At 39.7% G+C, this 12,543-nt stretch overlaps 1 protein-coding gene across 1 annotated transcript; it reads right to left on the minus strand.

Annotated features, from left to right (window-relative positions):
• Positions 1 to 1,007: 1,007 nt before the first annotated feature.
• Positions 1,008 to 9,608, minus strand: plaub (plasminogen activator, urokinase b). The gene is made up of 13 exons (XM_048233545.1): positions 9,550 to 9,608; positions 7,603 to 7,703; positions 7,390 to 7,450; positions 7,110 to 7,214; positions 6,792 to 6,954; positions 6,441 to 6,538; positions 6,304 to 6,345; positions 6,019 to 6,057; positions 5,513 to 5,702; positions 4,894 to 5,045; positions 2,897 to 3,037; positions 2,446 to 2,594; positions 1,008 to 2,018 (listed from the first exon to the last, which is right to left on the minus strand). Exons 2-13 carry the CDS (start codon positions 7,657 to 7,659, stop codon positions 1,824 to 1,826), a joined length of 1,392 nt encoding a protein of 463 aa, XP_048089502.1. The 5' UTR covers positions 7,660 to 7,703; positions 9,550 to 9,608; the 3' UTR covers positions 1,008 to 1,823.
• Between the last annotated feature and the right edge of the window lie 2,935 nt (positions 9,609 to 12,543).

Consider the following 12,543-nt stretch of genomic DNA (forward strand, 5'->3'; position numbering starts at 1 on the left):
GGAGGAAAGACAGACATGGTGAATAGATGTATTTGAAGAAAAAGGAATCTGCAACAAATTACAAAATCAACAGCACAGGGTGATCATGTTTTTTGTGTCAGCTGCAATCTTTTAACAGCTGTAAAGTATTAATATATCATCTTGGCCAAAATGTAGAAGCCCCCCAACAGCCTAAAATCTCAAACAATGAGGTCATGACATGAAAAGCATGGATTTTCCTGGCAATGAGATTGATTGCCCCCCTTCAGTAAGCTTTTACAGAATATTTCTTAGAGGTCGTCATGGAGACGACAGTGTTGTCCTCACCCTTGCATCGTGCAACTCTCACAAGAAAATAGGTCAGGCTTCATAATCAATTAACAACACCAGATGTAGACTATTTAACTGTGGAAACACTTTTTTAGTACTGATGTCATTTTCACCGCTCCAAACAGATCATTAGCCCTTGGAAAACTGACATAGCACAACAGCCAAAACAGCACATCAATCTCTGTCCAAGTCAGAAATGCAAACAAGATCAAGTGGAACCCTATCATAATCCTCTGTCCAACCCAGGTCTCGCCGCGGCCCTGGACCATGGAGTGCCTTTTGAAATGTTCAAAGTGTTGTGGTCAGCACTTGTGGTAACTCCATGGGTCAAGAAAGATTCCAGAAGCCTGAGTGGAGAGACCAGTGGGTGGTGGATGGATGGATGTTATGGACAGTAACCAAAACACAAGCTGCTGCTGATGAGTCACGTCCAAAGAGCATTTCACTGGAGATTACAGTGTGTGTGTGTGTGTGTGTGTGTGTGTGTGTGTGTGAGAAAGAGGTCTGTTGTTTTGGATCAAGTTGGTTTCAAAATAATTTATCCTTCTGAATTTTAAAGAGCTCTTTTGAGACCGAATCATTCACTCACATGATAGTTATGCCGGTGGCCTTGGCCTGTTTTGAAAGAATACTAGAAGAAGAATTCGAAACAAGTCAGTAGTAAATATACACAAGATCAAAAGAACTTATGAAAAAAATAATTTATTTGATAAAAGTGTCACATAAAAAAGAGAAGGAAAACATGAACTGCAACTGTACATTTGATAAATGTAATGACACACACAACGCACAAAAAGTAGATATAAAATATACTCTATTTACACAAGATATCTAGTCATGAAATAGCAGTGGTCATGGTTCAAGACATGTTAAAACTAAAGCAGCAGTGATTCACAGAAAGGTGACGGTGACTAAGTTCGCCCCAAATCTAAATTAGATTTTTGCAGAAGCTTTTTAAACGATTTAGCATATAAAACAATGTGACCTCCTACACTATGATAGTTCAAAGGGTTCAAGTGACAAATTGTGGTATAGTGTGGGAGCAGTTGAGGCTGATGGTACAAATGTGTGCACAATTCCAGACTTATTTAGTTAAATAAGTTAATTAGTGGATTACATGAATCAACCACAAGAGTTTTACAGCACCAAGATCACTGGTAGGATGTCTGATATTCGCACATTTTTCCCTTAGGAATGTTCTAACACACCAAAATTGCTCCCAACTAAAACCATGTGTCACTGGACCTATATGACCTTATCCAGTGGGCTATAATGGATTAGTTCTGAGATAGATCGTTTAGTCTTAATTTTATTTCTTGTTTCATTTCTAAATTACATGTTAGAAGAAAATGTCTTACACACTATCGACCGGCTCAAAAGAGCTTTGTGTGGGCGACGTTTCTTAATGTGCTGCGCAGCAACTCATAACCCGTCACGTTGGGAACCTCTCAGTGATTAACGCAGTCAGTCGGCATGTCACGGCTCGGAAGTGAGATGGGCCCCTCGCCCGCCCCTCACTCCCGTAAACGAGTCGTGTCTGCTTTCGGAGAGGCTTGAGCCGTGTGTTTGGCGATCCAGCTGTTGTAGTTGCTAACTCTGGTGTACACCCCCGGGCGGAATGCCTTGGCACAGCCATCCCCCCAGCTGATGACGCCGAAGAGGACCATGCGACCGTTCACTCCGCAGACCAGCGGACCCCCGGAGTCTCCCTGTTACACAGGCAGAAGAACATACCGAAAGCAATGAGCAATGAAGTGTCAGTCAATAACCATCATTTGCATTTACATTTGTTCATTTAACAGACGCTTTTATCCAAAGCAACCTACAGAAAGAGAATAACATTCAAGCTGCAGGGCAGAGGAGACCTTAGCTAGGAGTTACTACTGCATCTGTCAAAACTATTACTAGAAGATACAAGTGGCAACATTAAGTACTAGCCATAATACCTTTTTTTTGGTCTTCTTTTGATCTACTTTGGTTGTGCTCATGAAGCATTGTTTGAAGGACCAATGGAGTGGTCCCTAGTGATCATTAAAATATTTCAAATGTATTGTTTCAAATAAATCCTACATATGAGACTGTATTATAGCTATACCTATAATTACATACTGTTTCTGACAATGAGATTTCCCATACCTTGCAAGCATCCGTTGACCAGTTGGGGCTGCCCGCACAGAACATGTTGTCTGTAATCATGTTTCCGTAGTGTGTTTTACTCGAGCACACGTCCTGGGATATGAGGTCCACTTTCCCCTCTCTCAAGTACTGGGAATAGTACCATAAACCTACAAAAAAGAGTCACATTTACAATACAATTAGGACAGCAATCCATTTAGGCTATGTCCAATTACCAAATACAAGGGGACAAGCATGGGATGACAGAAGGCAATTCTAGTGTCTGAACCATAGACTGTATATATAGATATATATGTATCTATGGTCTAAACTTAATGTCATTTGTAAAATATCTGTGATACACTGTGCTCAGCTGTACTTTAATTGACATTCAGATGATGGCTAGCCTATGTGATTACTTATGAAGCTGTCCAACTGGCATGTGGAATTTGGCCCTTGCCAGTAACCTTACCCTCTTTCTCTTTCCCGTACCCAGCGATTTCACAGGCATCTCCGGCAGGCAGAGCCTGACTGGCCACTGGCAGGCACACTGTCCTCACGGTGTCGGACTCCTTGGCGCACTGTCCTGTTGAGGACTGGATCTTCAGAAGGGCTATGGAGCACAAGACAGTGTTAGCAGAACATACACTAAAACTAATGTGTTAGAAACAACACAAATTGTGTTATTTTCAACACATTCTGTAATCTGTAAATTTGACAAATTGTGTTGTCCTATCTGGACATAGAGATGTGTTTCAAAACAACACAAGTTGTGTTATTTTCAACACATACTGTAAGATGAGAAAATGTGAGAAAATATTTAGAGTAATATATTGTTTACAGAACCGGACAGTAACGGAGTACATTTACTTGAGTACAGTACTTGAGTACAATTTTGAGGGATCTGTACTTTACTCGAGTATCATTTTTGGGGAGTACTCATGACTTTACTCAAGTACATTTGAGAGGCAAATATTGTACTCTTTACTCCACTACATTTCTATCCATAACCGTGAGTACCCGTTACTACTTCTAAAAAAAAAAGGAAAAAAGAAAAATCTCGGAAACCCTCAATTTGTTGTTTCCCTCTCAATCACCTTCAGCTTTCTGCCAAAGTCAACTCCATGGTCAGATTTAGATAAGAGACGAAACCATGGACGAAACAATGGATGAAGACGCAGCAGGTCCATCCTGGGAATGTGCCAACCTGTGGCCCCACCTCGCCAGACTATTTCAATTTTCTGAACAAGTTAATGATAGTTTTCGCTTCAAGTGTTTCAATTACAATAGTAGTATTTTGTATTTGAAATACGTATTTTAAATACATGTATTAGAAATACATGTATTAGAAATACTGCCCATCCCTGGCAACATGGTAAAAAGATGAAAATGACTTGATTTTACCTCCAATTCATTTTACATTCTCCAAGGTATTAACAATAACATTTTTCATAACTCCATGTAGGATGTTTCTGTACATAAATGTAAGCACCGTGGCAGTAGTAATGCAATATTTAGAAAATGTAGGCTACTGACTTGTACTCTTGATACTCAAGTACTTTTAAAAACAAGTACTTCAGTACTTTTACTTAAGTAGACATCTGACTGTTGTACTTTTACTTGTACTTGAGTAAAATGTATTTGTTTATTTGACTGTACTCTGTCCGCCTCTGATTGTTTACCAATTTTAAAGTTGTTATCTTAAATCTTAAATCCTGTGCAATGAGAGGGCTCTTTGCTCCCACTCAAAATCAGAAAGTATATGTATACACCTTTGCAAACACACTCCTTCTCTGTCTATCTCTCTCTCTCTCTCTTTCTCTGTCTATCTCTCTCTCTTTCGCTCGCTTTCTCAGAACAGGTAAGTGGTCACGTCTCAAATTGTCATGTGGTTAGAAGCCACAGACCACCCATGTATCAGCATTTGATGAAGCTGCCTAACCACACGAAACAACAATGAGACCAAGGGTCACAACCAGGACATCAGCCTGAATGAAGAGACCTTGAATGGTTCAGTCAAATGACTAACAAACAGTATGAGTTGGTAAAATAAAAGGGTGTGCCAACTATTTTTAGAAATATTCATGACTACAGTGGCAAGAAAGGGCATGTTTTTCTGGAGGACTGGGGGGAAGCCCAGATGACTTGCCATATGAGCTGCCATGAGTTACCAAATGAGTTGTCTGCTCTGCTATCTTTTTTGTTGCTGTTTCTGCACTGTCTTGTTGATAATGTTCATCGATTTTGTTTCCATATTTTGAAATCCTGTAGGATTGTGCTGCACAAAACATACTAAGTTGCAACAGTAAATGTTGGACCTGACAGACACATTACACAGTTAAACTGTAGGCTAATTACTCGTGCTGAACTACTTAAGCACATAGGAAGTAAGTGCTAAAGTGCAGATTTATATGTCCTTAAATTTAAACAAAGACATGATGACGGTTACTTACACATGATGACACTTACCTATGTCATTATTGAAGCTTCCCTGACTGTTGTCAAATTCCTCGTGAACAATTACTTCAGTGACGTCAAAGTTTTGTTCACTCATCTCAACTGTCTCGTTGATAGCACTCTTCCCAAGGATCACAGATACTTGATTGGCTTTGGTCTTCTGACTGTGGAGAGATGAACAGTCAACAAACCAACCAACTAACTAATCAGGAAGTCAATCAATAAATCTGTTTACATCAAGCCATCAAGCAAAAAAATAGTATACTGTATGTATCCATAACTTCTAATCTTAAAAGCACCAGCTAAACAAATGCTACTATTTATCCTTCACCTAAAATATGTGGATATATATGATTGACAAGTACATAATATCTCTCTATTACTCATCTCCAGGAAGTAGTTTCATCCCCTCTAGTACTATTCTTACTTATTCTGTCCACTTCATACCAGAGAGCTTGGGGTATAGGTATTGACTACTGCTAATATGTGAGGAGAATCTATTCAAACAACAAAACATACCCCACGTTAGCAGAAGTGAGCATCATGCTTAACAAGGAAATGCTCCATTGAAGCAGATACATTGATAAAATCCTTTCATTTTTCTATCTGCATAAGTGTGCCAGGCCCTCACCCATCGGAGAAGCAGTGTGCTGCCGTGAGCACCCAGCAGGGGGCGATCAGGCTGCCCCCGCAGAGGAAGGACTTCCGGTGGGAGGAGCTCTTCCAGTAGATGGCCGCCATCCATGGCTGGGATTCCACAGGTGTCACGGATCCGCCCACGATCTTCATCAGCTTGTTTTGTCTGTCGCCACAGGTGTGCTCTGGAATGTAAAAGACAAACACACCACACTTCACTCACTAAGTCTGTGCATGGTAAGCCAGTAAGCCTCACTCACAACAAGGGATCAGCTGGGTTTTGTGAAAAGCAACTGACTGTGAAATGTATGGGAATATTACAAACGTTTCAGGGAATGGGATTTGAAAAACACTATATTTATTGCTTCTTCAAAATACCTACAGTAACTTGGGCAATAAGTGTGACAGAAAGTTAAGCTGACAAATACTTTAGTCTAGGATTAATGTTGAAGTTGAATAACACTACTTTGAAAATGTTTAAAAAAAGATCTCATAGCTTACCAGTGCCTGGTTGAGTGGGTTGAGGAACACTTGGTCTAGCTGTGTTGAAGAGATGAATATGTATTAGTTTGGAGCATGGATAAGAACACACAGACAAATGCCGATTATGACTGATCTGCACAGGTGATCTGTTCCTCAAATTTCTAATAATTGAGTCCTTCATCTCACAATTTTAGTGCAAAGGTAAACAGACAAACTTACTATTATTATATTCTTCTATGTATTTGATGATGATGTACAAAAACACTGAGAAAGATGGTTGATTATTAAATCCATCTAGCTTACCATTGTCTGGCTTGCTGGGATAAGGTTGAACTGTTGGTCCTACTGTGTATTGAGGAGATTTTCAGATTAGTGTCCAGGAAAGCACATAAGCACATTTTTTTTTATCCTATCAATGATTTTTCACAATTCCTACATACCAGGCACTCTGACACAGGGTGGGATGTTGCAGTATTCTTTAATGGGACCAAACGCTGTTTTTACGTAACACCAAGGCTTACGGCTGTAGTCAGGATTCCTGCATTGACAACAAACATTTTAGTGTCAATATCTGCAAAGTCTTAGGTGGTTGAAACATTTCTGTATCTTCAATTTTTGGGCGTGTAATGTTGTGAAGATGAATAAATAATACAAATCTAAGCATGTCTATCAGTGAGACTGGAGAAATCAGTGCAATTTGGGGAATTTCTAAGACTTGCCATCATTTTAATCAGGTGAATAACATCAGGTGCATCATGAAGAACAAAAAAAAAAACTCCAACTCAACTAACCTGCAGTAGTTCCGTTCTAAACTAGATGTCCAGATATTCTCATCACTGGTGTCTGAGTTCCACCTGAGACATCTCCGACTGCTCCGTGACCGTGACTCTGTGCCCTCATAATAAAGCCCAATACCAGTGTAGCAGTTGGCAGGGGCAACGGGGGAAGAGGTGACTGGAACGCAGAATGAGCAGAGAGGGGTGGGGTGGGGGGGGGGGGGGGTGGAAGTGTGAGTGTCTCGAATGACTCGCCAGAACATACAGACAAGGTGTGATAATAAGCATGGGCACATTATTGGGATTGCATTTCGGTGACTTAACAAGACTCACCTTTTTCACAGAACTCTCCCGAAATTCCGTCGGGACAGATGCACAACAAATGTGCCCCCTCATAGATTAAGGCACTACCACCATTTTGGCAAAGGGAAGAAAGCTCTAGAGGAGAATAAGACAAAACTATTTAAAATAGGCTGTACCTCCTGGTTCCAAAATCCTGTCAATATGCATATTGTAAAAGACCCTGTGAATGTATACACTTGTATATATGCATAAAGATCCCAATCAAAACACACACACAAACACACAAACACACAAACACACACACACATACCTGTACTTGCATCGTCTGTAGTAAACACGTAAACATTCTGCCTTTTCTCTCTTAAGAGCCTCTGCAAAGAGAAGAACATCAATCATTCTCTCTCCTGGGCTCCTTGTTTAGCTGTATTATATTTCTACTACTTAGCTGTATTACATGTCATGAGTCATAGACCAACATAATGGTTCTATGATTGTTCAGATTGAAGATAAAAGTTTCCCTTACCGCTGAGATTCGACTGACTAGCGTCAGAGCTGCGATCAGACTGAATAAGATCTGCATCCTCTCCTTTTTGTTCAAACTTGAGCTATGGGGTTTGTTTAGACCTGCAGATGGAATGGGGAGATTTAAGCTGCATGAGACTCTGGCATCTGCTCTGAATAAGACAAGCAGCTTTGGATAGTGGAAGCATGCCAGTTGTTGCTACAACCGCCAGTGACTTGTGCGTGTGTACGTGTGTGCGTGGGTGTGCGTGCGTGCGAGCGTGCGTGTGAGTGTGTGTGCGTGTGCGTGTGAGTGTGCGTGTGCGCGTGTGCGTGTGCGTGTGCGTGTGCGTGTGTGTGTTTGGAGGATGGGGGCCTTGCAGGGGTTGCGTGTAAACACATATGCGGAAATGAAGACATACCAAGGACCATTCCTCATACATTGAGCAGAAAGTCAGAAAGTTTAGTAGACATAGCCAGAACCACAGTGAACCAACAGTAATCTATAACTGTCAACCTAACACTAGTGTTTATATTTATCATCTATTGTCTACACTAGAACTTCAACACACAGGAGATAACCACCATCTATCGGCAAACTACAAATTACAAACTGGGCAAACTGTTAAAACGCAAACAACAATAAAACAAACTATGTACCAAACCAATAATTTGATGCTGAATTATTGCAATGCTTTAATCCTTCATCAAGTTCATCAAGAAGCTCTTGAATACCCAACTCGTCCAAGGATACCTCCTCTGTTAGCACTTCTAACAACCTTACACACACACACACACACACACACACACACACACACACTTACCATCAGAACCGGACAGTAATAGAGTACATTTACTTGAGTGTACTTGAGTACAATTTTGAGGGATCAGTACTTTACTCGAGTATCATTTTTGGGGAGTACTCATGACTTTACTCATTACATTTGAGAGGGAAATATTGTACTCTTTACTCCACTACATTTCTATCCATAACCGTGAGTACCCATAACTACTTCTAAAAAAAAAAGGAAAAAAGAAAAATCTCGGAAATCCTCAATTTGTTGTTTCCCTCTCAAACGTGATTGGATTGTGCCGGCGCCACTGATTGGGACAGCCTATCAGCAATCCCCTTCAGCTTTCCGCCAAAGTCAACTCCATGGTTAGATTTAGATAAGAGACTAAACCATGGACGAAACAATGGATGAAGATGCAGCAAGTCCATCCCGGGAATGTGCCAACCTGTGGCCCCACCTCGCCAGACTATTTCAATTTTCTGAACAAGTTAATGATAGTTTTCAGTTTTTCAGTTTTTACAAAATAGTATTTTGTATTTGAAATATGTTTTTTAAATACATGTATTAGAAATACTGCCCATCCCTGGCAACATGGTAAAAAGATGAAAATGACTTGATTTTACCTCCAATTCATTTTACATTCTCCAAGGTATTAACATTAAAAATTTTTCATAACTCCATGTAGGACGTTTCTGTACATAAATGTAAGCACTGTGGCAGTAGTATTGCAATATTTAGAAAATGTAGGCTACTCTTGTACTCTTGATACTCAAGTACTTTTAAAAACAAGTACTTCAGTACTTTTACTTAAGTAGACATCTGACTGTTGTACTTTTACTTGTACTTGAGTAAAATTTAGCAAAGGGTATCTGTACTTTTACTCAAGTAATGAAGCTGTGTACTCTGTCCGCCTCTGCTTACCATGCACTCCCTCCTCTACCTTCTTCTCCTCCTACCACACTTGACAAGTACTGATAATGTCTGCACTCTTCCCTAGTAGTAGTAGTATTTAATGAGTCCAGGTTGCACCCAACCAACCCAACCCTGAAGCAATAGTAATTCCTAGCTAAGGTCTCCTTTGCACTGTAGCTTGAGTGTTATTTTCTTTCTGTAAGTCGCTTTGGATAAAAGCATCTGCTAAATGAAGAAATATAAATGTTTAGTGGAAAGCTTACCTTTCCTGGATGTGTCTGCTGATTGTCTCTGCTGTTTGTCTGATGTAGGTTTGGGCAGCTTTGGGCTCTCTCTGTCAGACTCCCTCTCTTATAAAGGGGAGGGATGACAGTAGACTGGCCTACGGGAGCTGACGGATTGGCACATTTGGTGTTGTGACCGCCAGGGCACGGCCCGTGGGAAGCCCTGCTTCAGCAACAGAAACCAGGATCAATGATTCACATTGATGATTCAGGGTTGACCAAAATTACACCCCCACAGAACATGATGATGCCTGATTCCCCCAGCCTCTCTGGTCTAAACTCCACATAACTAAAGAATTACAATGCGTGAGTACATATCAATTATGCTGCTCATCATAAAACTAAGTTCAAGTCAGGAGGAGAAAAAAAATATTTTGATGATCAATTATATATATTTTAACCCCAAATGGTTTACCAAATTTCATTTCAATTTAACATTTGAAAATTTGATGATATAGGCACAAGTGGTTTGTCTTCTTAAAGGGTTATGGTAGGAAGACACACTTGTTCTAAATTTAGCTTTCATTAAAGTATTTTTCCCAAAATGCTTGCTTAACAATGTGTTGGTGTGCGTGGGGGGACACATTAGAACTTCTAAATTTGTGTTTTCTTGTTAAAATGTTTTAATTCGGAACGAGACACTTTGTTTTACATACGCCGGAAAGTTGTTAAAGGCAAGTAAATATAACTTAATAGAATTTTTTAAGGTTAATATGTTCCCTCAGCCTAACTTGGCCAGCCACATAGCTGCGGTGATGCAGAATTACGTCCGCAGCAACCACTAGTAAAAATGTGAGACATACTGTTCGAACGCAATACATTAATTTCCTATAGTGCTTTTCAGAAAACAAAGGGCAGTGCAGAGGTGGGTAGGCAAAATGACACAAGACAAGTCAAGGGGTGGGAAGCTTAAAAAACAGAGGTCAGAGACAAGACATGGATGGATGATGACACTACGTATGGCACAGAATTAGACATGTGTGAAGGATAAACAGCATATGTATGTCTGTTGGACATGTACACATATGTATTCTGCAGCCGTCTACAATCACTGAGGCATTGCATAGTTGATCAACCACAGATGGCATTATATTTCTAAAGACAGTATAGGGAACTACTAGATATGAAAAACATAATGCCATTGGAAGACTGAGCCATGAAAATGGAAATTTACTGTTTTATAACTTTAACTTTTAAAGCATAGAGTGGTGATGGCCTAGTTGTAGTCAAGTGTGTCTGGGCACTAAAACATTGTGAGTTCAACCCAAGGGGCTGCCACCATTAACCGTTAACCCCACATTACTCCAGGGGTACCGCCCCGGTTCTTAGTTCACTGTAATTCTTGATAAGAGCATTTGGTAAATGGCAAATAACACAATTTGCTACAATGAACACCAAACCCACAACACACTTTACACAATGTTGTTTTGGAGGAAAAAAAACAAAACAAACAAAAAACCACTTGGTGTCATTAGGAGAAGCACTCGTTTGGGAGTCTCTGGTATGTGACCTCTGCAAATCTGCACATCAGGGGATGCAGTCTTATATGTAATTACATGAGATTTAGCTTCTCATGTAGAGACTTGTCTGAATGCTCAGCATGTTTATGAGCGAAAAGGTAACTTGGGTAAAAAAAAAAACTGTCTGTGTTGTCCTGAACTGTTGAATGGTTACTTTAACTGTTGAATGGTTACTTTAACTGTTGAATGGTTACTTTAACTGTTGAATGGTTACTTTAACTGTTGAATGGTTGCTTTAACTGTTGAATGGTTACTTTAACTGTTGAATGGTTACTTTAACTGTTGAATGGTTGCTTTAACTGTTGAATGGTTGCTTTAACTGTTGAATGGTTACTTTAACTGTTGAATGGTTGCTTTAACTGTTGAATGGTTGCTTTAACTGTTGAATGGTTGCTTTAACTGTTGAATGGTTGCTTTAACTGTTGAATGGTTACTTTAACTGTTGAATGGTTACTTTAACTGTTGAATGGTTGCTTTAACTGTTGAATGGTTACTTTAACTGTTGAATGGTTGCTTTAATGGCATAACAACACAAAAGTTACTGTATGGGACTATAAAGTAGCATAGATTTCTGGGAACTTGTCTTGTGTTTTTTTACGAATGGATTATCCATTCTAGTTAATGTTACATATAGACAAATGTTTCATGCCATTTCATCTGTTTATACAATTCACCAAAGTTCTAATATTTTTTTCCGACACTTTTCACAGTGTGATCAATGTGCGCATTTATGTCTCCTATGTACATGTATATAGTATGTTTAAGTATGTTTAGCATGTATGACTGTCCCCTACCTGTTGCGGTACATGTTGCACCTTACTGTGGTAGATGAGGAACGACATTTCGTCTTTGCAAAATGCTGTATGTATGTTGCTAAGGTGACAATAAAGCACTACTTGACTCGACTTGACTTGGAAGGCAAGCATGTGTTTCCCAGATGGTGAGTGGTTGAGTGAAAGGCTTGATGTATCCACTTCAGGGTTGCCCTCCTTTCCACACAATTACACAGAAGATCTGATTTGTGCTGAAATCCCCCTAAGGACAATTAAAACACCAGATTGACTTCTCTGTCACTTTTGTCAAACCTCATGCAATCAAGTTTATTTAATCCATCTTTAATCATTTTTAATCAATACACACACGTCAGTGCACTGATTAGAAATGAAGTATCATTCATTTGATGTGGATCTGGCAAGACAGAACTAATCTCTATCCAAAAAAAAGTTAGTGTCAACATGCACACAGAAAATGATTTCTGTAGGTAAACAAAAAAAAGTTAGCAATCACCTATGCAGGCTTTAGATGCTGGATGACCCTGAAAATTACACAGCTCATTACCCAGGATGCTTCACTCCCTCTGGACATGGAAGTGGAAACGGCATATCAAAACAAATAACCTCCTGAAACAACAGTGCCTTATGATGATGATGTACAACTTATATTATTATTGTTT

The sequence above is a fragment of the Alosa alosa genome, chromosome 22, assembly GCF_017589495.1.
Source record: "Alosa alosa isolate M-15738 ecotype Scorff River chromosome 22, AALO_Geno_1.1, whole genome shotgun sequence".
In the NCBI taxonomy this organism is placed as follows: Eukaryota; Metazoa; Chordata; class Actinopteri; order Clupeiformes; family Clupeidae; genus Alosa; species Alosa alosa.